This window comes from Haliotis rubra, unplaced genomic scaffold, assembly GCF_003918875.1.
Source record: "Haliotis rubra isolate DU_JTF1 unplaced genomic scaffold, ASM391887v1 Scf375, whole genome shotgun sequence".
Lineage (NCBI taxonomy): Eukaryota > Metazoa > Mollusca > Gastropoda > Lepetellida > Haliotidae > Haliotis > Haliotis rubra.
Genome location: NW_025767052.1, coordinates 761,230 through 786,263, shown reverse-complemented (window position 1 = coordinate 786,263; position 25,034 = coordinate 761,230). Strand labels below are relative to the sequence as shown.

General features: G+C 43.7%; 2 protein-coding genes across 4 annotated transcripts in view; one reads left to right on the top strand and one right to left on the bottom strand.

Annotated features, from left to right (window-relative positions):
* LOC124286074 (4-hydroxybenzoate polyprenyltransferase, mitochondrial-like) overlaps positions 1-11,759 on the top strand; it is an 18,910-nt gene extending 7,151 nt beyond the window's left edge. Inside the window, exons 6-8 of one of the 2 annotated variants that reach the window (XM_046722396.1) lie at positions 5,784-5,917; positions 8,642-8,830; positions 10,160-11,759. In XM_046722396.1, the coding sequence (XP_046578352.1) occupies positions 5,784-5,917; positions 8,642-8,830; positions 10,160-10,324 (488 nt within the window). In that variant the 3' untranslated portion in view covers positions 10,325-11,759. Of the gene's footprint in view, positions 1-3,408; positions 3,540-5,783; positions 5,918-8,641; positions 8,831-10,159 lie in introns of both variants that reach the window. The other variant, XM_046722397.1, reaches the window with a different exon arrangement.
* The window catches only part of LOC124286073 (conserved oligomeric Golgi complex subunit 5-like), a 27,611-nt gene continuing 13,398 nt past the window's right edge, over positions 10,822-25,034 (bottom strand). For both annotated transcript variants that reach the window (XM_046722394.1, XM_046722395.1), the window contains 6 exons: positions 19,245-19,348; positions 14,006-14,134; positions 13,593-13,778; positions 13,206-13,332; positions 12,058-12,137; positions 10,822-11,704 (listed from right to left, as the gene is read on the bottom strand). In XM_046722394.1, the coding sequence (XP_046578350.1) occupies positions 11,584-11,704; positions 12,058-12,137; positions 13,206-13,332; positions 13,593-13,778; positions 14,006-14,134; positions 19,245-19,348 (747 nt within the window). In that variant the 3' untranslated portion in view covers positions 10,822-11,583. The remainder of the gene's footprint in view (positions 11,705-12,057; positions 12,138-13,205; positions 13,333-13,592; positions 13,779-14,005; positions 14,135-19,244; positions 19,349-25,034) is intronic.

The window sequence follows — 25,034 nt, the reverse complement described above, 5'->3', positions numbered from 1 at the left end:
ACTTACAGCATTAAGAGTAACATTTCATGCAAAAATTAAGAAAATGATGTCATGAAAACATTTACGAAGGCACTCTGTCGGTACTATGGTGATTACTTCCAGGATAAGACGTGTGAACAGTCTCTCAGTGGTATATATTTGTGTGATATTACATATTTTTTCTTATCCTGACTCATGCTAATTATGCTTGTCTCCTTCCTCTTGCGAGTGATAGTGGAAATCCCTTGAAGATCCCTTCTAAAAAAGCGGACGTAAAATCACTCACCCTCGAGTAGTCTCCCTTTCCTCCATTTTAGTGCCTTTTTTGGTCACATGACCAGCCATGTTTGTCACTCTCTCCTTCTTCGCCCTTGAGGATGGTTGTGAGAGCACCTGGGTCCCTATACGGCACATATCCTTTTATATTTTCGGACCTTACATTAAAAATTATTACTGTATACGGTTTTTAGGATTATATTCTACATTACGGTTTGAAATTTGATCTAATTTTCTGTTGTTTGACATGTGTTTTCATTTCGTTTAAACAGATGCATCATCCATGCAGCAATCTTTTCAGACAATGCAGAACTTCAACCCGGGACTGTTCATGCAACAGTTTACAGACCAGATGATGTCAATGATGGAACGTCGCTTCGCTCAGGAGAAGGCAGCTATGAAGACCTCTACAACGACTACGACTAAAGGTTCTACAGTCTCTCCACCACATCCGGATGAAGAGGGAAGCCTCCGCGAAGGCTCACGGACACGATGGTCTTCCCCATCTGAAGTGAGGAGTCTGGACACCGCTACCAACGTCAGTTCAGCCATAGACACTCCAGAGATTGCTGCTAAGAAGTCTCCACGCAGGAAGAAATCGAGGCGTTCTCCTGAACCCCACAGACGTTGCAGATATGAGTCTTCATCTCCATCGGACTCTGACGCCCATCGAGAACCTGCGCGAAGGCACTCCTACAGAGTGGAAGCTACGTCCAGAAACCCACCTTCACGAAGACCTAGAGAATCCTCTCAAGACTCCAGAAAGGATACACGATCGCATCGGGATCGCTCGCCTGCGTGAAGCTCATCATACAGATCATCCCCTAGAGACTCAAGTCGTCATGGATCCATAGAGCGAGAAATGTCCAAATCAGAGGAAGAAGGTGAAGGCATATTCTCCGATACGGAAGTTAACTCCTGGATCGCCAATGGCTTGGACTTAGCATCACCTTCTAAGGACACAGATGAGGCGTTTACCTACAAGATGTACAACGATGATTTCGAAGGACTCAACGCTTACACGTTTCCACCTCCTGCACTGCTACCACAAGGACTACAGAAAATCAGGCAGGCGACTACTTTGCAACTGATGTTGGTCGCCCCCTACTGGCCAGCGAGGGTATGGTTTCCTGTCCTCATACAAGAACTCGGAAGTCCAACCCTGAAACTACCAGAGTGGTCGAACCTACTCGTCCATCCACACACCAAGCAAGCTCACGGAAACCGACACTGTTCCAGCTACACGCGTGGAGCATATTAAAGCTTGCCTGAAGACCAGAGGGTACTCTGCCAGAGCAGCGAAAGCAGTTACACTGGCTCTACGCAGATCAACTCACAACTTGTACGATGACAAGTGGCAGAGATTTGAACAATATCCAAATAGGAAAGGCTTTACAGCGGTGAAAGCAACACATCCTCAAGTGGCGGAATACTTATGTCATCTACGACAGACGAGACACTTAAAAGGTTCAACACTCTCAACTTACTTGGCTGCCCTCAGTACAGTTATCACCATGAAAACAGGTATCAAGCTGACCAAAGTACCAGAGATTCTGGCACTACTACGCTCGTTCAAGTTGGAAGACCAACAAAAGAAAATTAAGGCTCCTGTCTGGGATCTCAACATAGTTCTACAACATCTCACCAGTGATGCCTACGAGCCTCTAGAACGGACATCCTTTGAACTACTAACTCAGAAAACGCTGTTCCTGATCGCCCTAGCAACAGCTGCACGGATGTCAGAAATACATGCTCTGGACTTTGAACGAACGCGATTTGAATCAAGACATCGTACATCTTGGACTGAGATGGGATTTTATCGCCAAGAACCAACTGCCCGGTCAGCCTGACAGACAGTTCCACATCCCATCACACTCTACAGTCCTTGGGCCACAGGATACACAGGATCTATCCTTATGCCCAGTCAGAGCACTTAAAGTCTACCTACAGAGAACTAAAACAAGTAGATGAAAATTCAAGCGCGCCTATTCATCCCCTTATCCACTGAGATGCCCACGGAAGTCTCACGGACAACGATATCGATCTGGATGAGAGCCGTTATACTAAGGGCCTATAAAGCAGCAGGACTTGAGCCTCCACGAGCCTCCAACCCACACTAAGTCAGACCCCTGGCGTCAACACTTGCTCTGCATGGAAACTGCTCGATTACAACTATAATGGAGGGCTGCTTTTGGAGATCGAACACAGTGTTTGCCAACCACTACCTCAGAGACATTGCCACCGAAGACGTCTCAGGCATTCACCAGTTTGGGACACTTGTTATAGCGCAACAACTAACGGTTCCACAAAGGCGCTGAGTAAATCTCACCCCATTTATCACGTGACTTGTGAAAACCATGCTCTGGAGAGCAATGGCTATAAGTCCATGCACATGTCTAGGACAGACTAGCATGAGTGATAGACCCTGTACTTGTATCGGACATTCTCATACATGAAGAAGGGTCATATCTCCACTTAATGCGCGCATCAAGAGATGGAGTTGCAATAGATAACTAATGGAATATTAGTATATCTAAAATCCACACGATAATGTCAGGAAAAGATTCGTAAGAAATCTGACAAGTTGTGGTTCCCCCCAGACTCATCAGAGAGAAGTTGAAAGAACAGAATCTTCAACAGTGATGTCATAAGTTCCCATGGGGGTGTGTGGTGTGTGGTGGTGGTGGTGGTTTATAATACAGAACATAAATCAACAACTAGTGAATCCAGAACGTGGCCTGACCCACCACCGTTTTTAACGGATTCTGCAAGCATAATTAGCATAAGTCAGGATAAGGAAATATATGACTCATGAGGTTAGCCCTCCCAACCTCCCCTCTTATGGCACTCTGGATTTCCCTGTAAATCCGGGTGTCGGGCATACATATGGAGAGAGTGACAAACATGGCTGGTCATGTGACCAAAAAGGGAGCCAAAAGGGAGGAAAGGGAGACTACTCGAGGGTGAGTGATTTTACGTCCGCTTTTTTAGAAGGGAACTTCAAAGGATTTCAAGTGTTCCGCTATCATTTGCAAGAGGAAGGAGACAAGCATAATTAGCATGAGTCAGCATAAGTACAAGATATCAATTTTAGTCAGAAAATTACATATTTTAAACAATGAATGAAGTGTGAGAATGGTCGTATGTTTTCAGGTGTAACGTTAAACTGGGGTGTCCTCCTGGCTTGGTCGGCACTCCGCAGCACTCTGGAGCCAACCATAGTGCCGCTATACCTGGCTTGCGTTGTGTACACTGTATTCTATGACACTATCTATTCGCACCAGGTACTTGCAGACCACTACTTATAAATGTTGTCTCCATCATGGCCGAGTTGGAAGGTCTTTCGGAATGTTTAGTAGAATATTTCATTTATTGCATATATTCATAGGTTTTTTAAGTACAAATTTTATATATAATTTTTTTGTCTTCTTATCTATCATCTATATGGCAAGAATAACATTTTGGCAGCAGATAAATATTTTTGTGTCGTAGTCATGTCAACGTGCACTAGGGCTTGAATAGAATTTTTATCTTTATGTTTAATAAAAGTTGAGTCTTTAGATTTGTTTTCCCCCATTTTGCTTCTACCAAACACTCTGAAAGACCTTCAAGCCACACCCAGGAACAGACTGAATCAATGGATGGAATCTGCCAAACTTAAATATCGATCTAGACAGTACGTAGGGACAGTAGACTGTAAGGTCTGGAGTTAGTGCACAGAGCATGTTGCTGTCTGCTTGTCTGGCCCCTGCATGCTCCTCACCCTGGGTTGTCATGGTTACTGATCCCCTGATTTTGTTCATTGTATATGCATTTTCAACCCAGATTGCAGACGCCACGTATCTTTGGTAGTGGTTTGATTGTGTGTCGTATCCGGGATCCTTTCCTTTCAACAAAAAAATTGTGAAAAACATGAAGAGACTAGTATTCTGTAAATCATGAAATTAATATGGTATGAAATCTGAAACCACTGGCTTGTTGGTTGACTTACACTAAGATATGGCAACAGCTCTGTTGACTGATAAAGAGATGCAAGAGCACACTCCAGTCCTTCCACTGATAGCATTTTCTCTGCTCACACACTTAACTTCTCTGACATGATTTCCATGAAATCAGTAGAAAAAATTGCCAAATAAAACATAAATACATGCAGAGGGTCGGAGCATCTGAATTGATTCCAAGGGTTGCAGGAATGAGATTGGTCTGTTGTTTTCATTAACTTTAACGGTATGTATATTGGCTTCAGTTTTCAAGGGTTTTATTGGAGATGTGATAGTACACTGTAAATCTCACAGCACACATTCTGGGACTTGCTGGTACATTGTAGCTTCTAGTAGTCATGGAGATAGCTGATGATGTTAACAATGAACAAATTAAGGGATATGTAACCATAGTTACCATAGGAATTCATTTTATCATCCTTTCTCTGCACTTGTATCTTCTGCTTGTTTTTGCGTCTATGTGCACATAATTAACTCCTGTTTCAGTGGGAAGGGTTTCCTCATAACATTCTGTTGCTATATTTGTGATTCCAGATATATGATTCTGTACAAATAGATCGGAAATACAGGAAAACTGTCTACAGCACTTTACCATTGTTACCATGGTTACTGTGTTTTCAGATCTGTATATAAATAGTCATGCTATCAGCATGAAACAGCTGACACATACAGCTGCATCTGTAGGCGTAGTTGCAGGGAGTGGTCAAAGCAGTAGCATCAGTTTGTCCAATTACAATTCACACTCACTCAATCATTGGGAAATCCAAAGCATTATCCATTGTTTTATCATTTTATGTGGGGATGTCATTACTGTAATATGGTTATGTGACCATCGGTCAGTCAGAGAACAGGTGATCTGATTCAGCTGCACGTGAAATTTATATTAGTGGGCGTCATTTGCATGGAGCCGTAGAAGTCACCTCTGTTGTATTATTTCATGAACAGAAACTTATGAGTATCAGTCAATGCTAGTGTAGAGAACATGTCAGAGTTAGGCAGTGAATCGTCATGAGCATTGATGGTAGAACATCAAGCTCTAGTCAGACTCCTTCTAATATTATCACTAGGAGATAGATGGTTCTTGTTTTATGTACATTTGTGCACAGCCTGTGTATGACTTTGTCACTAACACTTCTTCATCTCTACCCAGAATTTACAGTTTGTGTTTCAGATGAATTTTTAACAACATTTAGAAGAGGCAGTTTCATCTTTTGTACTGGTCTGCATATAATAATATGGGTTATGTCCCTTTGGTTCTACCTGCAAGAGAATACTTGGAATTTCACATTGATGGATCACTGAAATTTATGTTCTTTAAAACAAATGATTTTGGTAAAAATATTTTGTAGCTTTTTGTTTATGTAGCATTCTAAATAAGGATGTCCGTTCATAATATGATTGGGAAGTAGGTCTGAACAGTAAATCGTCAAGTATTCTCTTGTAAAGATACCAGAACGGATGTTACCTGTCTTCAATGTAAATATAGTTTTCGAGTTTCACAGAACATCATTTTGGTATCCCTGCTAGGTTTCACGTTCAACTACGGAGTGCTGCTTGGGTGGTCAGCAGTGAAGGGCTATACCGATTGGTCGGTTTTATTGCCCATGTACGCGGGCGGTATAGCATGGACACTAATATATGACACCATCTATGCTCACCAAGTGAGTATTGGTACATGGAACATTCTTCCGGGGGTGATGGGGAGGAGTAGAACTCTGCTTGTGCTGACTGTTGTCAGTCATTAATTCAGGAAAAGTGACGTGATTAGAGATGGGGTGGGTGGGTGAAAACTGACACAGCAAAATATAAAAAGTAATATGTTTGAATATTATTTAGGGACTGGCCATTTATTTTATGGAGAGTGGGTAGTCATGGCTACATAACATGGGGGTTATGGTATAGAGTATGATACGATGTTAACACTATTCTCACTCATGCCCCTCCCCCTACCTAGGGGGGTGGGGTCTGGGAGTCCAGGGTCACAAGAAATATGAGTATTAGAGGGAAATTGCACAGTTTGGGAAGGATCATAAAAAGGGGGTATTTTAGGATGAAATATACAGTGCATTTACATTTTGTGTTTTCAGAAGGGGTTGTTAAAAACATGAACATGGGGAAATCATTTAAAAAATGACGAGCATTACAGGAGCATCATTATTTACAGTGAATTAATGCATCAAAGGCCTCCTGACCCACCCTGTAATTAATGACCAGTCCCTAGGTAGATGGCCACTCTTGAGCAAGCAAGTTTTGGAGAACTACTTAAAATTAGAAATTTGTAACCCTGCACGGCAGATGAATTTATATTCTCGATTAGTCCCAAACTGTTGATAGAATATATACAGGCAGCCACACAGCTGCCAGAGTCTCATAATGCTGGAAAACTGTTTGTTTTTCTGACATTCTGTCCTTATTCAGTGGAAGTCAGTTGGGACTCGCTAGATCTGGTAGACTGGAACCCTGGCAACTAAATATGTTCCTGTTAACATCTGGCCAGTTGTTCTGCTGTAACCCCTACTAACCCCACTGTTGATTAAAACAGACCCTTCACTACTTCACTAAGGCTGTCTTTACCCGTATACTGAGACAGCTGTAATTCCTCTGCTCTCTGTCCTCTGCATGAACTGCTCAACACAAAACAGCGATAAAATCATTTGTTTTCAATAATATGAAGTGAGACTCGTACAAGAGGAGGTAATAGAAGTCTAAAATAGAAATTATCTCTGCATGCATGCAAAACATTGAAAGTACAAATTAATATTGTTTCCAGTTCATAATCATAACACTGCCTCTTTCAGACAATAACAAATGCTTTAACACCATATCATAATTCATCTGAGGCAACACAATTAAAAATGTGTGCAAGATTATGTCCTTTAGATAACCAGGATCTTCTGGTCCCGGATTTGCAGGCAAATGATGATGGTCTCTCAGCAGCATCCCCATGCTATTTGGTCTACACCTGCAGTCACTGGAGGGGCGGAGGGGTAGCCTTGTGGTTAAGGCATTCGCTCATCATGCTGAAGACCAGAGTTCAATTCCCCACATGGGTGCAATGTGTGAAGCCCATTTCTGGTGTCCCCTACTGTGATATTGCTGGAATACTGCTGAAAGTGGCATAAAACCATACTCACTCACTCATTCACTGGATAGTCAAGTCTGGGGTAAATGAATTACAGACGACTACTAGCTGTAATATTGCTGAGTGAAGCGTTAAAACAACAAACATCAGCGAACAATAGAGACAGTCAATGTCAAGAACTGAAATACCAAACTAAGTAGCATAGTCCGATTCTCATGGGAAAGACAAAGATGTGAAAGTGATTGGGAAGGGTCTGTAACTCCATTGTGTGCTTCACTGTTACCCACTTATTGTTAACTAACCTCTTTTCTGATGTTCATGTACCAACACTTATTGTCAAAATGTAAATGAGTAAAATCTCTCAAATATAACATAAGAACTTGCTGAATTATGACGGCAACAGAGACCTCAGCACAGCTCAAGTTAAATCAAAAAGTTAGATTCCGACATTATTTGGAGAACAGTTGCATTCTCTTTTTCTCAATTTATGCATGCATTTTGTTTATGCTTTGAGTTATTTCCATTAAGATTCTACATGTAAATGTTCGTTGACAAGTTCCTTTGATGCAAGCTTTCTAGAATGACTAGATTAGTTCACCCATCTTAGCATTGCTTACACCGAGCTTTGCAGGGCATGGTACAAAAGACACATCCTGACATTGCCACATTTTGAAAAGAATAGTTTTGCTGCAAATTACCGGTAGAGATTATTGTTTCCTTGGTAGTAGTGTTTCCTTAAGTGTTGTCATCCTGTCCCCCCTCCCAAGCCATGTGTCAGTGAGGTCTACACTCCTATGCCATTGCTAGCTGGCCATATGTCTACACTCCTATTGCTAGCTGGCCATATTGTCAGGGAGGGTCTACACTCCTATGCCATGTGCTAGCTGGCCATATTGTCAGGGTGGAAACCGACAGTACAGCTGCTTTTGCTTCCTCAGCATTTTTTGTAAGGGCCATAAGTACTGAAAGTGAAATTAATGGCTAATAATCTAGTAAACAGCAGATCCAGGTGTCAGGGTAGGAACATTGCTTGATTTGCTGTATGTCATCTCATGTTTCTGTTGCATTTTATTCCAAACCCAATTATACTCCTCATTTCTTTAACATATCCCAGCACAAGTAAATTACATAAATATATTATTTATATCAGTAATTCTCTAAGATTGCCAGTGTTGTTTTTTATCCTAATGTGATACAAGTCACTGAGGCATCACATTACTTATTGTTCACTTTTCAATATTGTGAAGTTGTGTGACTATTGCTGTTGGATATTCTTGATGTAATTCAAGTTCTCTGTGTATAGGACAAGTATGATGATATGTTGATCGGCGTAAAGTCGACGGCCCTGAAGTTGGGGGATCAGACCAAGCCCTGGCTGGCAGGCTTCTCCAGTCTGATGATCAGTGGCTTGTGTATGTCCGGCTACCTGTGTGACCAGACCTGGCCCTTCTATGTGGGCGTGGCAGCAACCACAGCTCATCTCACTCACCAGGTGAGTACTGACAGGTGTGGGTGGACACTCTCACCAGGTGAGTACTGACAGGTGTGGGTGGACACTCTCACGAGGTGAGTACTGACAGGTGTGAGGGAGTACTGACAGGTGTGGGTGGACACTGACAGGTGTGGGTGGACACTCTCACCAGGTGAGTACTGACAGGTGTGGGTGGACACGCTGAGTACTGACAGGTGTGGGTGGACACTCTCACCAGGTGAGGTGGACACTCTCACCAGGTGAGTACTGACAGGTGTGGGTGGTGTGGCTCTCACTCTCGAGGTGAGTACTGACAGGTGTGGGTGGACACTCTCACTACTGACAGGTGTGGGTGGACACTCTCACCAGGTGAGTACTGACAGGTGAGTACTGACAGGTGTGGGTGGACACTCTCACCAGGTGAGTACTGACAGGTGTGGGTGGACACTCTCTCACTGACAGGTGTGGGTGGACACTCACAGGTGAGTACTGACAGGTGTGGGTGGACACTCTCATGAGGTGAGTACTGACAGGTGTGGGTGGACACTCTCACAGAGGTGAGTACTGACAGGTGTGGGTGGACACTCTCACGCGAGGTGAGTACTGACAGGTGTGGGTGGACACTCTCACGAGGTGAGTACTGACAGGTGTGGGTGGACACTCTCACGAGGTGAGTACTGACAGGTGTGGGTGGACACTCTCACGAGGTGAGTACTGACAGGTGTGGGTGGACACTCTCACGAGGTGAGTACTGACAGGTGTGGGTGGACACTCTCACGAGGTGAGTACTGACAGGTGTGGGTGGACACTCTCATGAGGCGAGTACTGACAGGTGTATATGGACATAGTGCTAGCTTTACCAGAAGTTGTGAAAATGTACACTCACCTACTTCGCTTCCAAGAGTCAGTAGTCACATGGTATGTCTGAAATACTGACATAAAATCCCAGCCACACACTCCCATGTGATCCGTCAAGATCCAGGTTAGAATGGGTCTTCAGCAACCAATGCTTGTCTTAAGAGGCCTCCAAATGGATCAGGTGGTCAGGCTATCTGAATTTGTTGACACGTCATGGTATCCCAAGTGTGTATCTTGGTGCTCATGATGTCAATCCCTGGATTATTTGGTCCAGACTTTACAGACTAGCTTCACATAGCTGGAATATTGCTGAGTAAACAAACTACTCATGCAACACTCACACACCCACTTACTTCCTTGTCAAATCACAACTCACTCAATCACTACCCACTCAACTCACTCACAACCAACACGACACAAATTCTCTACTCCTTCAACTCACTCACTCACCACCCACCAAACACACTACATCTGCCCCCTTCTGTGTTCCAGATGTACACAGTGGATCTCAACAACCCCGACGACTGCGCCGCCAAGTTCCGCTCTAACACCCAGATTGGCATCATCATGTTCCTGGCCATCATGTGTGGCACGCTGCTCAGAGAAGACATGGCTAAACACGACAAGACCGACATTAGCCCTCAAACAACACAGTGACATTCCGCTGGGAGCCATGTCACTATGTTTTGTGTTCCTTGTTGATGTACATTAATTACATTAACAATATAAGACGGGATGTAAAGATTTATTCCAAGGTCCTCCATTTCTTATTGAAGACTTCTTGATGTTGATGGACCATGCTCCCAACACAACCAAAAAGCAAAGGTGTCCTGCTCTTCGACACACTTGTCAAATGTCACCTACATTTTTATTCCTCATTTCCATAGCAACAACTTTGACTCTGTTCCCATATATGTGTTCAATTGGACGATATCTCCAAAAGTTCAAAGTATTCTTTCATGAAACTTTGTACATTCAATATATCCACAATGCCATTTAGAAAGTGATCAAATGTAACAGAGTCTAGTACTTTTTAGGTGCCTGACTCTGAGGGTGTGGGTTCGAATCCCGGATGGGACTCAACCCCAAAAGTACTAGAATCTGTACTTTACTAAGAAAGTGTAATCCCAAATATAACATACGTTACAGGAATATTTTGGTCAATATTATTTTATTTCCCTCTGCTCTGGTGATGTACACTGTGTGGACAGCCAGATGCTACTGTACAGTGATAAATAGTCGCCACTACATGGTGGCCCAAGTCATTTGTACATATTTACATACAGACAGCCTCAACAAATGATTCATGAAACAACTGTGTCAACGTTACATTGACAGAAACGAATGGTGTTGGCAGTATATTTCAACTTCTATATGCTTCCTGTGGGACATTTACATACAGGAGCCTGTAGCTTCATGAAGCAAGTACAAGCAATTGTACCAAGATGTGGCATTAAAAGAAAACACAATTTTGATACATTAATTCTGTCTCCACTGATTCTACAGTTTAAAAATACCACAATGTTGACAAAGACGTTGGTAAATCCTGTAATGGAACTGTGATGTCAATGTTCTGGACATATCTCAGCCAGCCTCATAATGTACATGACAATAATGAGGGTTGCTCCCCACACTTGCAACAATTACACCAATGAAAAGGAACAACCTGGTAATTCAAAATTTGAAAATTGACATTGAGTATATCATAACAATTTCCATGTTAACACCCTCCATATGCCAGGATGGTCCTGTGCCACAGGGAGAGCACAATTACAGCATCTCCATACCTTCTCACACACCTGTAGAAAGGACAATGGCCCCTGATTAAGTTATCACCTGTCATAGACCTACATCCTGACTATTACCCCACACTATGATCCCCACAACGCCCCTATCTGATGGTGTGCAGGACGGTGTCACGACCCGGTCACATGCTGCAGACCTCGCTGTAACAAGTCCACCATTACGGGGTAGATGGGGGCGTACTCCTTACTCTGTCTCTGTCGGACAAGCTTGGTGTAGGCTTCCAATGCTCCCCTGGAAAGTAAAGTAAACACATATATCTCAAGTCAATAAAAGTGTTGAACACCCAGGCATTTTCGGTTTATAAACTTTTATAATCCGTGTTTTGAGCATAAAACCTACAGCTAACCAGCTTCAGTGGCAGAGATTAGTAGACAGTTATGTAATGGTAACTGTTGATGTCACAATGACCTGTGCAAAGCATTATGATGCAATTGCTGCTTTCATCTCAACCAAGTGATATTTCCAATGGAAGTCAGTTTGGGATGATAAACAGGTGTAAAACCCAACTCACTTTCCAAATCATAAGGATAGCTCCTGCTCTACTATTACTCCAATCAAATTTTCCCTCACAACTGCTTACTTACTTGATGAACTTAAGTCTGTCTGCCTCATCAGGATGGTCGTCCAACCACTGGGAGTACCGGCTCAATGACCAGTCGGACGCCTGAAACACGGCATTGTGGGATACTACAGGGTGTACATGTATATGAGGGGGAACTGTTAGGGGTGGTCGTCCAACCACTGGGAGTACCGGCTCAATGACCAGTCGGACGCCTGAAACACGGCATTGTGGGATACTACAGGGTGTACATGTATATAGGGGGGAACTGTTAGGGGTGGTCGTCCAGCGACAGGGAGTACCGACTCAATGACCAGTTGGACGCCTGAAACACGGCATTGTGGGATACTACAGGGTGTACATGTATATAGGGGGGAACTGTTAGGGGTGGTCGTCCAGCCACTGGGAGTACCGGCTCAATGACCAGTCGGACGCCTGAAACACGGCATTGTGGGATACTACAGGGTGTACATGTATATAGGGGGGAACTGTTAGGGGTGGTCGTCCAGCGACAGGGAGTACCGACTCAGTGACCAGTTGTACGCCTGAAACACGGCATTGTGGGATACTACAGGAGGTACATGTATATGTTGTGAGAACCGTTAGGTGCGGGAGGCTGGCCACTCCACAGCAAAGGACTCAGTTTGTGCAGGTTAATTCATTAATGCAAAACTGTCTCCTCATGCGATTCATACTCATGTGAGTGAATGTTGTTTCACACCACAGCCAAAGTCTTATGCCAGCTACTGTATATCATGGTACCACGTGATGAACTGGTCAGGTCAACATAAAAGCAACAATCTTTGCCATTAATACTGCATTTAGTGGGAGAAAGAGGAGACCTGTCTTGGCAGGAATAAACAAGATTGAGCCAAAGTTTAGACAGTCACAAATTACAATATGAATAGGAAGCAGGAAATTCTTTTATTGCTCTAATTAAATTTTCTTTCAACAAAGATTACTGACGTAAGATTGGCACAGAAACTTTGAACTAGCTTTGACAATGTCTGTACATGTGATGGGCTACATACTCTATGTCTACATATAATACTCTAAGAGAACCATTATGGCTACTACTGACTGACCAATGGACAAACAGATATTAAATGTAGCTTGTGAATGTCATTGGTTGCCTGTAGATGACATTCGTTGCCCATGAATGACATTAGTTACCTGATGTGGAGATTTCAGTTCCTGCGGTGCCCTTGCAAACAGGAAGTGAATGGCTGTGCTGTACGGGATTATTTCCCCGAGAGCTGGGCTCTGTGCTATATGCTCCTTGGTTTGGAACAACAGTGGTCTGCAAGGACAAGTACATGTTCACAATAGCTGGATCATCCATACAGTTACTGTGGTTTCAGTGGAAATGTCGCACATGTAATCATTAAAGATGGATGACATGACTACTGCATGGATGACAGAAAAAGAGTCACAACATAAGGTTGCTTGATTTCTGTGTGCTAAATATGGGTCACTTGTCTTGAAGGCCCTGGTGATCTGAAGGATTGTTTGTTGCCAGGCAACTTGTAAATATTGATCTATATAAGGCTGTTTTCCTACCTGAAAGACCGGAGTAGTTTATATGCCTTGCCAAGGTCCGACACTCTCCTGCAAAATGGGGAAATCGCTAGCTCCATTTGTGCAAAGTCAGCCGCAAGTCGCAGTTTGCCTCCCTCGCCAAGAGGTCGCGTGAGACTGGCGTGACGGATGAACAGGTCTGCACACCGACAGGCAACAGGGTGGATGCTGGATGGAAGATGAAAACAACTGACTGGACAAAGTTTAGTATGTCTAGAAGCCATCACTTTTATGAGAGAGAATGGCTGGTTCTCACAGTATGGTTGGCAATGAAGGGGCTGGAATACTCAACCCAATAACTGACTATCTAGTATCTTGCCTCCTGATTCATGATCCACATTACAAAAAGTGTTTCTGAAGATGGAATTATGATTATCATCATTGTTCTGACTGACCTGTCCATGATGAAGTCTCGACAACGGAACTGAGAGAGGTAGTCCGACTGACATCGCAACACAAAGCCCTGCAGCTCCCGCATGTACAGGGAACACTGAGCCTCAGTCTGGTTGTCACTAGGGGCGGGGCTACAAGACAGAAATACAAAGGTCAATATACAGAGAACACTGAGCCTGGTTGTCACTAGGGGCGGGGCTACAAGACAGAAATACAAAGGTCAATATACAGAGAACACTGAGTCTGGTTGTCACTAGGGGCGGGGCTACAAGACAGAAATACAAAGGTCAATATTCAGAGAACACTGAGTCTGGTTGTCACTAGGGGTGGGGCTACAAGACAGAAATACAAAGGTCAATATACAGAGAACACTGAGTCTGGTTGTCACTAGGGGCGGGGCTACAAGACAGAAATACAAAGGTCAATATACAGAGAACACTGAGTCTGGTTGTCACTAGGGGTGGGGCTACAAGACAGAAATACAAAGGTCAATATACAGAGAACACTGAGTCTGGTTGTCACTAGGGTGGGGCTACAAGACAGAAATACAAAGGTCAATATACAGAGAACACTGAGTCTGGTTGTCACTAGGGGTGGGGGCTACAAGACAGAAATACAAAGGTCAATATACAGAGAACACTGAGAACCTGGAGTCTGGTTGTCACTAGGGGTGGGGCTACAAGACAGAAATACAAAGGTCAATATTCAGAGAACACTGAGTCTGGTTGTCACTAGGGGTGGGGCTACAAGACAGAAATACAAAGGTCAATATACAGAGAACACTGAGCCTGGTTGTCACTAGGGGTGGGGCTACAAGACAGAAATACAAAGGTCAATATACAGAGAACACTGAGCCTGGTTGTCACTAGGGGTGGGGCTACAAGACAGAAATACAAAGGTCAATATACAGAGAACACTGAGCCTGGTTGTCACTAGTGGGGCTACAAGACAGAAATACAAAGGTCAATATACAGAGAACACTGAGCCTGGTTGTCACTAGGGTGGGGCTACAAGACAGAAATACAAAGGTCAATACTGAGCCTGGTTGTCACTAGGGAGGGGCTACAAGTGAGGGCTGGTTGTCACTAGGGGGGGCTACAAGAAATATACAAAGGTCAATATACAGAGAACACTGAGCCTGGTTGTCACTACACAGGGTGAGGGGCTACAAGACAGAAATACAAAGGTCAATATACAGAGAACACTGAGCCTGGTTGTCACTAGGGGTGGGGCTACAAGACAGAAATACAAAGGTCAATATACAGAGAACACTGAGCCTGGTTGTCACTAGGGGTGGGGCTACAAGACAGAAATACAAAGGTCAATATACAGAGAACACTGAGCCTCGGTTGTCACTAGGGGCGGGGCTACAAGACAGAAATACAAAGGTCAATATACAGAGAACACTGAGCCTCAGTCTGGTTGTCACTAGGGGCGGGGCTACAAGACAGAAATACAAAGGTCAATATACAGAGAACACTGAGCCTGGTTGTCACTAGGGGTGGGGCTACAAGACAGAAATACAAAGGTCAATATACAGAGAACACTGAGCCTGGTTGTCACTAGGGGTGGGGCTACAAGACAGAAATACAAAGGTCAATATACAGAGAACACTGAGTCTGGTTGTCACTAGGGGTGGGGCTACAAGACAGAAATACAAAGGTCAATATACAGAGAACACTGAGTCTGGTTGTCACTAGGGGTGGGGCTACAAGACAGAAATACAAAGGTCAATATACAGAGAACACTGAGCCTGGTTGTCACTAGGGGTGGGGCTACAAGACAGAAATACAAAGGTCAATATACAGAGAACACTGAGCCTGGTTGTCACTAGGAGTAGGGGCTACAAGACAGAAATACAAAGGTCAATATACAGAGAACACTGAGCCTGGTTGTCACTAGGGTGGGGCTACAAGACAGAAATACAAAGGTCAATATACAGAGAACACTGAGCCTGGTTGTCACTAGAGGGGTGGGGCTACAAGACAGAAATACAAAGGTCAATATTCAGAGAACACTGAGCCTGGTTGTCACTAGGGTGGGGCTACAAGACAGAAATACAAAGGTCAATATTCAGAGAGAACACTGAGTCTGGTTGTCACTAGGGGTGGGGGCTACAAGACAGAAATACAAAGGTCAATATACAGAGAACACTGAGCCTGGTTGTCACTAAGGGTGGGACTACAAGACAGAAATACAAAGGTCAATATACAGAGAACACTGAGCCTGGTTGTCACTAGGGGCGGGGCTACAAGACAGAAATACAAAGGTCAATATACAGAGAACACTGAGCCTGGTTGTCACTAAGGGTGGGGCTACAAGACAGAAATACAAAGGTCAATATACAGAGAACACTGAGCCTGGTTGTCACTAGGGGTGGGGCTACAAGACAGAAATACAAAGGTCAATATTCAGAGAACACTGAGCCTGGTTGTCACTAGGGTGGGACTACAAGACAGAAATACAAAGGTCAATATTCAGAGAACACTGAGTCTGGTTGTCACTAGAGTAGCGGGGCTACAAGACAGAAATACAAAGGTCAATATTCAGAGAACACTGAGCCTGGTTGTCACTAGGGTGAAGGGCTACAAGACAGAAATACAAAGGTCAATATATAGAGAACACTGAGCCTGGTTGTCACTAGAGTAGGGGCTACAAGACAAATACAAAGGTCAATATACAGAGAACACTGAGCCTGGTTGTCACTAGGAGTGAGGGGCTACAAGACAGAAATACAAAGGTCAATATTCAGAGAACACTGAGTCTGGTTGTCACTAGGGGCGGGACTACAAGACAGAAATACAAAGGTCAATATTCAGAGAACACTGAGTCTGGTTGTCACTAGGGTGGGGCTACAAGACAGAAATACAAAGGTCAATATATAGAGAACACTGAGCCTGGTTGTCACTAGGGTGGGGCTACAAGACAAATACAAAGGTCAATATACAGAGAACACTGAGCCTGGTTGTCACTAGGGGCGGGGCTACAAGACAGAAATACAAAGGTCAATATTCAGAGAACACTGAGTCTGGTTGTCACTAGAGTGGGACTACAAGACAGAAATACAAAGGTCAATATTCAGAGAACACTGAGTCTGGTTGTCACTAGGAGGGGGGCTACAAGACAGAAATACAAAGGTCAATATACAGAGAACACTGAGCCTGGTTGTCACTAGAGGTGGGGCTACAAGACAGAAATACAAAGGTCAATATTCAGAGAACACTGAGTCTGGTTGTCACTAGAGTGGGGCTACAAGACAGAAATACAAAGGTCAATATTCAGAGAACACTGAGTCTGGTTGTCACTAGAAGTGGGGCTATAAGACAGAAATACAAAGGTCAATATACAGAGAACACTGAGCCTGGTTGTCACTAGGGGTGGGGCTACAAGACAGAAATACAAAGGTCAATATACAGAGAACACTGAGCCTGGTTGTCACTAGGAGTAGGGGCTACAAGACAGAAATACAAAGGTCAATATACAGAGAACACTGAGCCTGGTTGTCACTAGGGGTAGGGGCTACAAGACAGAAATACAAAGGTCAATATACAGAGAACACTGAGCCTGGTTGTCACTAGGAATTTGGGCTACAAGACAGAAATACAAAGGTCAATATACAGAGAACACTGAGCCTGGTTGACACTAGGGGTGGGGCTACAAGACAGAAATACAAAGGTGGATATACAGAGAACACTGAGCCTGGTTGTCACTAGGGGCGGGGCTATAAGACAGAAATACAAAGGTCAATATACAGAGAACACTGAGCCTGGTTGTCACTAGGAGTGAGGGCTACAAGACAAGAAATACAAAGGTCAATATATAGAGAACACTGAGCCTGGTTGTCACTAGGGTGGGGCTACAAGACAGAAATACAAAGGTCAATATACAGAGAACACTGAGCCTGGTTGTCACTAGGGGTGGGGCTACAAGACAGAAATACAAAGGTCAATATTCAGAGAGAACACTGAGTCTGGTTGTCACTAGAGTGGGGCTACAAGACAGAAATACAAAGGTCAATATATAGAGAACACTGAGCCTGGTTGTCACTAGGAGCTGGGGCTACAAGACAAATACAAAGGTCAATATACAGAGAACACTGAGCCTGGTTGTCACTAGGAGTGGGGCTACAAGATAGAAATACAAAGGTCAATATTCAGAGAACACTGAGTCTGGTTGTCACTAGAGTGGGACTACAAGACAGAAATACAAAGGTCAATATTCAGAGAACACTGAGTCTGGTTGTCACTAGAGTAGGGGCTACAAGACAGAAATACAAAGGTCAATATACAGAGAACACTGAGCCTGGTTGTCACTAGGAGTGGGGCTACAAGACAGAAATACAAAGGTCAATATTCAGAGAACACTGAGTCTGGTTGTCACTAGGAGTGAGGGCTACAAGACAAGAAATACAAAGGTCAATATTCAGAGAACACTGAGTCTGGTTGTCACTAGAGTGAGGGCTATAAGACAGAAATACAAAGGTCAATATACAGAGAACACTGAGCCTGGTTGTCACTAGGGGAGGGCTACAAGACAGAAATACAAAGGTCAATATACAGAGAACACTGAGCCTGGTTGTCACTAGAGTAGGGGCTACAAGACAGAAATACAAAGGTCAATATACAGAGAACACTGAGCCTGGTTGTCACTAGGTGGGGCTACAAGACAGAAATACAAAGGTCAATATACAGAGAACACTGAGCCTGGTTGTCACTAGGGGCGGGGCTACAAGACAGAAATACAAAGGTCAATATACAGAGAACACTGAGCCTGGTTGACACTAGGGGTGGGGCTACAAGACAGAAATACAAAGGTGGATATACAGAGAACACTGAGCCTGGTTGTCACTAGGGGCGGGGCTACAAGACAGAAATACAAAGGTCAATATATAGAGAACACTGAGCTTCAGTCTGGTTGTCACTAGGGGTGGGGCTACAAGACAGAAATACAAAGGTCAATATATAGAGAACACTGAGCCTCAGTCTGGTTGTCACTAGGGGCTGGGCTACAAGACAGAAATACAAAGGTCAATATACAGAGAACACTGAGCCTGGTTGTCACTAGTGGCAGGGCTACAAGACAGAAATACAAAGGTCAATATACAGAGAACGCTGAGCCTCAGTCTGGTTGACACTAGGGGCTGGGCTACAGAAATGTAAAGACAATATGTAGAGAACAATGATAAGAGTCTCAGAACATGCAGCACAAGCCCGGAATATCCAGGACAGATGTGCCACCTACCCTGAGAAGTCTTCCTGGTGTATGGTGAGGATGATAGCCTCCAGAGCATCTGAGATGGAAGACAGCAGCGGGTTGATGGCGGCACCCATGAGAGCCACGACGCCCTGAAATAACAGCAGCTTTCTACAACACCAGGAAGCATAGTGTTATACAAGAGTGTTACAACCAGATATACCTGTCCTGCTGTAGCTGTGTTACAACTAGTGGTGTAACGATTCATCGATAGTATCGATGTTTGCATCGTCAACTACGCGATACGAGTGCATCGATACAAAACACGTTTAGGCAATATATCAGGATATATATATCGCGAGGGTCCATGATACATCGATGTATCGCCACCAGAGACGATATATCCCGATACTACTTAAATATTACTTAAAGTTGTAGGGAGTAATGCATAAGTAATAGGAAAGGAGTCTCTTTGAAATTTTTCTGAATTTTAAAAACAAACTGAACCTAAAAGGAATTTGTTTGTGTCTGCCATCTTTGTTACATGAACAAAGGAGTTAGTGTATCAGTGAAAGCATGTGAACAATCTCTGTGAACTGTAAAGACTTGTCTTTAAGTAATTGAAACATGTTTTATAAAGGTCACATGCAACCAAAAATCAAACATAATTAAAACACAATTATCCTTATTCATGACATATAATATACATTGCTGGTTATGAAAAATATATAAACAAAATTTATAAGCGTACAATCGCCAAATCGAAAGTGCAAAATTGTGTACTTCGGGTTTACTTCCCAAGAAAGCGAAGCAGCGGGATACCGAACCCAGTCAGAGCGGGTGGGTGTGCACTCAAGTGTAACGGCTGGTTCATTTGTAGATGCCTTCACGGCTAATTGTGTGTATATATATATAGAGATGTTGGGTTTTGTAAATACATGCTCATTTTTTGTGTATAACATTTTGCAATCAACACACATCATAACATGTCATGTGTTCAAGTATCACACCTACCTGTCTGTGTAATTACATAATGTGACAGAGACCGAACTCGGGCCATAAATCAATACATTTTGTTTATGGTGTATAGCCTGATTGGTGTTAAGTTCAAATTGCATGTGGTCAGTGATCGCAGTTGTGTAGAATATTGTCATTAGCAGACAGGCAGGCAGACACACACACAGGTGTCAATAAAACAAGAAATTGAGTTTTGTCTGTGACAACGACATATCTATATATCAGTTAGAAATTCTGTCAACGCTAAATAATGACATTGCTTTTAAGTATCGAACTGAGAAAGTGTCTCGGTAAGAAGAACGTGTGGTGAAATAGACAAATGAAATTATATAAACAGTTAATTTACTGTCATAACATATAAAAGCTCGCGCCTGTGAGATATCAACAAAACATTAGAAAATAGCTCACACCAAAGCCTTCACGGAGTATTCACCTGACAACCCGCTTCCAAGCTGCGTGAACCTATTTACTTGCGCACGTGCTATGAGCGCAGCCCAGCTGTTGAAACCCGTTTTCCCCAGAGAAGTCTGGGGAAAACTAGTGAAACGTTTGAACTCCGATTTTGCGCGTTTTTCTTCATCGCGTTATTTTTCAACTTTATAAGTTGAATTTGCATTTTTGGCGATTTGTTTCGGTATGTCCATACCGAAAGGTATCAGAATCTGCAAAGTTGTGTTTTACGTTGCATGTGACCTTTAGGCATTAAATGCTGAAACTTTATTACATGAACAGCCTTTTAAGTGTGTGTGAATGTAACACATGCTCTGCTGAATAACAAATATAGATTCGGTCATTTTATCTATCATATATGTCCTGTTTTTAGGATTGTAAAGTATCGGGATAAGTATCGTATCGCCATCACTGTATCGTGATGATAATCGTCTCGCAGGTTCCTTGCCAATACTTTCATGATATATCGTCTCGCCTCATTAAACTAGTATCGGGATATATCGTCTCGCCACTTAGGCCACAATACACAGCTCTAGTTACAACCAGATATACCTGTCCTGCTGTAGCTGTGTTACAACTAGATATACCTGTCCTGCTGTAGCTGTGGCATAACGAGATGTACCTGCCCTGCTGTAGCTGTGGCATAACGAGATATACCTACCCTGCTGTAGTAGTGTTATAACCAGATATACCTGTCCTGCTGTAGCTGTGGCATAACGAGATATACCTGCCCTGCTGTAGTAGTGTTATAACCAGATATACCTGCCCTGCTGTAGTAGTGTTATAACCAGATATACCTGTCCTGCTGTAGCTGTGGCATAACCAGATATACCTGTCCTGCTGTAGCTGTGGCATAACAAGATATACCTGTCCTGCTGTAGCTGTGGCATAACGAGATGTACCTGTCCTGCTGTAGTAGTGTTATAACCAGATATACCTGTCCTGCTGTAGTAGTGTTATAACCAGATATACCTGTCCTGCCGTAGCTGTGACATAACAAGATATACCTGTCCTGCTGTAGTAGTGTTATAACCAGATATACCTGTCCTGATGTAGCTGTGACATAACCAAGAGATATACCTGCCCTGCTGTAGTAGTGTTATAACCAGATATACCTGCCCTGCTGTAGTAGTGTTATAACCAGATATACCTGTCCTGTCCGTGTAGCTGTGACATAACGAGATATACCTGTCCTGCTGTAGTAGTGTTATAACCAGATATACCTGTCCTGCTGTAGCTGTGACATAACCAGATGTACCTGCCCTGCTGTAGCTGTGGCATAACGAGGATATCACGTGTCCTGCTGTAGCTGTGACATAACGAGATATACCTGTCCTGATGTAGCTGTGGCATAACGAGATATACGTGTCCTGCTGTAGCTGTGGCATAACAAGATATACCTGTCCTGATGTAGCTGTGACATAACGAGATATACCTGTCCTGCTGTAGTAGTGTTATAACCAGATATACCTGCCCTGCTGTAGTAGTGTTATAACCAGATATACCTGTCCTGCTGTAGCTGTGGCATAACCAGATATACCTGTCCTGCTGTAGTAGTGTTATAACCAGATATACCTGTCCTGCTGTAGCTGTGACATAACCAGATGTACCTGCCCTGCTGTAGCTGTGGCATAACGAGATATACGTGTCCTGCTGTAGCTGTGACATAACGAGATATACCTGTCCTGCTGTAGCTGTGACATAACGAGATATACCTGTCCTGCTGTAGCTGTGGCATAACAAGATATACCTGTCCTGCTGTAGCTGTGGCATAACCAGATATACCTGTCCTGCTGTAGTAGTGTTATAACCAGATATACCTGTCCTGCTGTAGCTGTGACATAACCAGATATACCTGCCCTGCTGTAGCTGTGGCATAACGAGATATACCTGTCCTGCTGTAGCTGTGACATAACGAGATATACCTGTCCTGCTGTAGCTGTGACATAACGAGATATACCTGTCCTGCTGTAGCTGTGACATAACGAGATATACCTGCCCTGCTGTAGTAGTGTTATAACCAGATATACCTGTACCTGTCCTGTAGCTGTGGCATAACCAGATATACCTGTCCTGCTGTAGTAGTGTTATAACCAGATATACCTGTCCTGCTGTAGCTGTGGCATAACCAGATATACCTGTCCTGCTGTAGTAGTGTTATAACCAGATATACCTGTCCTGCTGTAGCTGTGGCATAACCAGATATACCTGTCCCTGTGCTGTAGCTGTGACATAACCAGATATACCTGCCCTGCTGTAGCTGTGGCATAACGAGATATACCTGTCCTGCTGTAGCTGTGACATAAGCGAGATATACCTGTCCTGCTGTAGCTGTGACATAACGAGATATACCTGTCCTGCTGTAGCTGTGACATAACGAGATATACCTGTCCTGCTGTAGCTGTGGCATAACAAGATATACCTGTCCTGCTGTAGCTGTGGCATAACCAGATATACCTGTCCTGCTGTAGTAGTGTTATAACCAGATATACCTGTCCTGCTGTAGCTGTGACATAACCAGATATACCTGCCCTGCTGTAGCGTGGCATAACGAGATATACCTGTCCTGCTGTAGCTGTGACATAACGAGATATACCTGTCCTGCTGTAGCTGTGACATAACGAGATATACCTGTCCTGCTGTAGCTGTGGCATAACAAGATATACCTGTCCTGCTGTAGTAGTGTTATAACCAGATATACCTGCCCTGCTGTAGTAGTGTTATAACCAGATATACCTGTCCTGCTGTAGCTGTGGCATAACCAGATATACCTGTCCTGCTGTAGTAGTGTTATAACCAGATATACCTGTCCTGCTGTAGCTGTGACATAACCAGATATACCTGCCCTGCTGTAGCTGTGGCATAACGAGATATACCTGTCCTGCTGTAGCTGTGACATAACGAGATATACCTGTCCTGCTGTAGCTGTGACATAACGAGATATACCTGTCCTGCTGTAGCTGTGGCATAACAAGATATACCTGTCCTGCTGTAGCTGTGGCATAACCAGATATACCTGTCCTGCTGTAGTAGTGTTATAACAAGATATACCTGTCCTGCTGTAGCTGTGACATAACCAGATATACCTGCCCTGCTGTAGCTGTGGCATAACGAGATATACCTGTCCTGCTGTAGCTGTGACATAACGAGATATACCTGTCCTGCTGTAGCTGTGGCATAACAAGATATACCTGTCCTGCTGTAGCTGTGGCATAACCAGATATACCTGTCCTGCTGTAGTAGTGTTATAACCAGATATACCTGTCCTGCTGTAGCTGTGACATAACCAGATATACCTGCCCTGCTGTAGCTGTGGCATAACGAGATATACCTGTCCTGCTGTAGCTGTGACATAACGAGATATACCTGTCCTGCTGTAGCTGTGACATAACGAGATATACCTGTCCTGCTGTAGCTGTGACATAACAAGATATACCTGCCCTGCTGTAGTAGTGTTATAACAAGATATACCTGTCCTGCTGTAGTAGTGTTATAACCAGATATACCTGTCCTGCTGTAGCTGTGGCATAACCAGATATACCTGTCCTGCTGTAGTAGTGTTATAACCAGATATACCTGTCCTGCTGAAGCTGTGACATAACCAGATATACCTGTCCTGCTGTAGCTGTGGCATAACGAGATATACGTGTCCTGCTGTAGCTGTGACATAACAAGATATACCTGTCCTGCTGTAGCTGTGGAATAACAAGATATACCTGTCCTGCTGTAGCTGTGGCATAACAAGATATACCTGTCCTGCTGTAGCTGTGGCATAACAAGATATACCTGTCCTGCTGTAGCTGTGGCATAACAAGATATACCTGTCCTGCTGTAGCTGTGGCATAACAAGATATACCTGTCCTGCTGTAGCTGTGGCATAACGAGATATACCTGTCCTGCTGTAGCTGTGGCATAACGAGATATACCTACCCTGCTGTAGTAGTGTTATAACCAGATATACCTGTCCTGCTGTAGCTGTGGCATAACCAGATATACCTGCCCTGCTGTAGTAGTGTTATAACCAGACATACCTGTCCTGCTGTAGCTGTGGCATAACGAGATATACCTGTCCTGCTGTAGCTGTGGCATAACGAGATATACCTACCCTGCTGTAGTAGTGTTATAACCAGATATACCTGCCCTGCTGTAGTAGTGTTATAACCAGATATACCTGCTCTGCTGTAGTAGTGTTATAACCAGATATACCTGTCCTGCTGTAGCTGTGGCATACGAGATATACCTGTCCTGCTGTAGCTGTGGCATAACGAGATATACCTACCCTGCTGTAGTAGTGTTATAACCAGATATACCTGTCCTGCTGTAGCTGTGACATAACCAGATATACCTGCCCTGCTGTAGCTGTGGCATAAC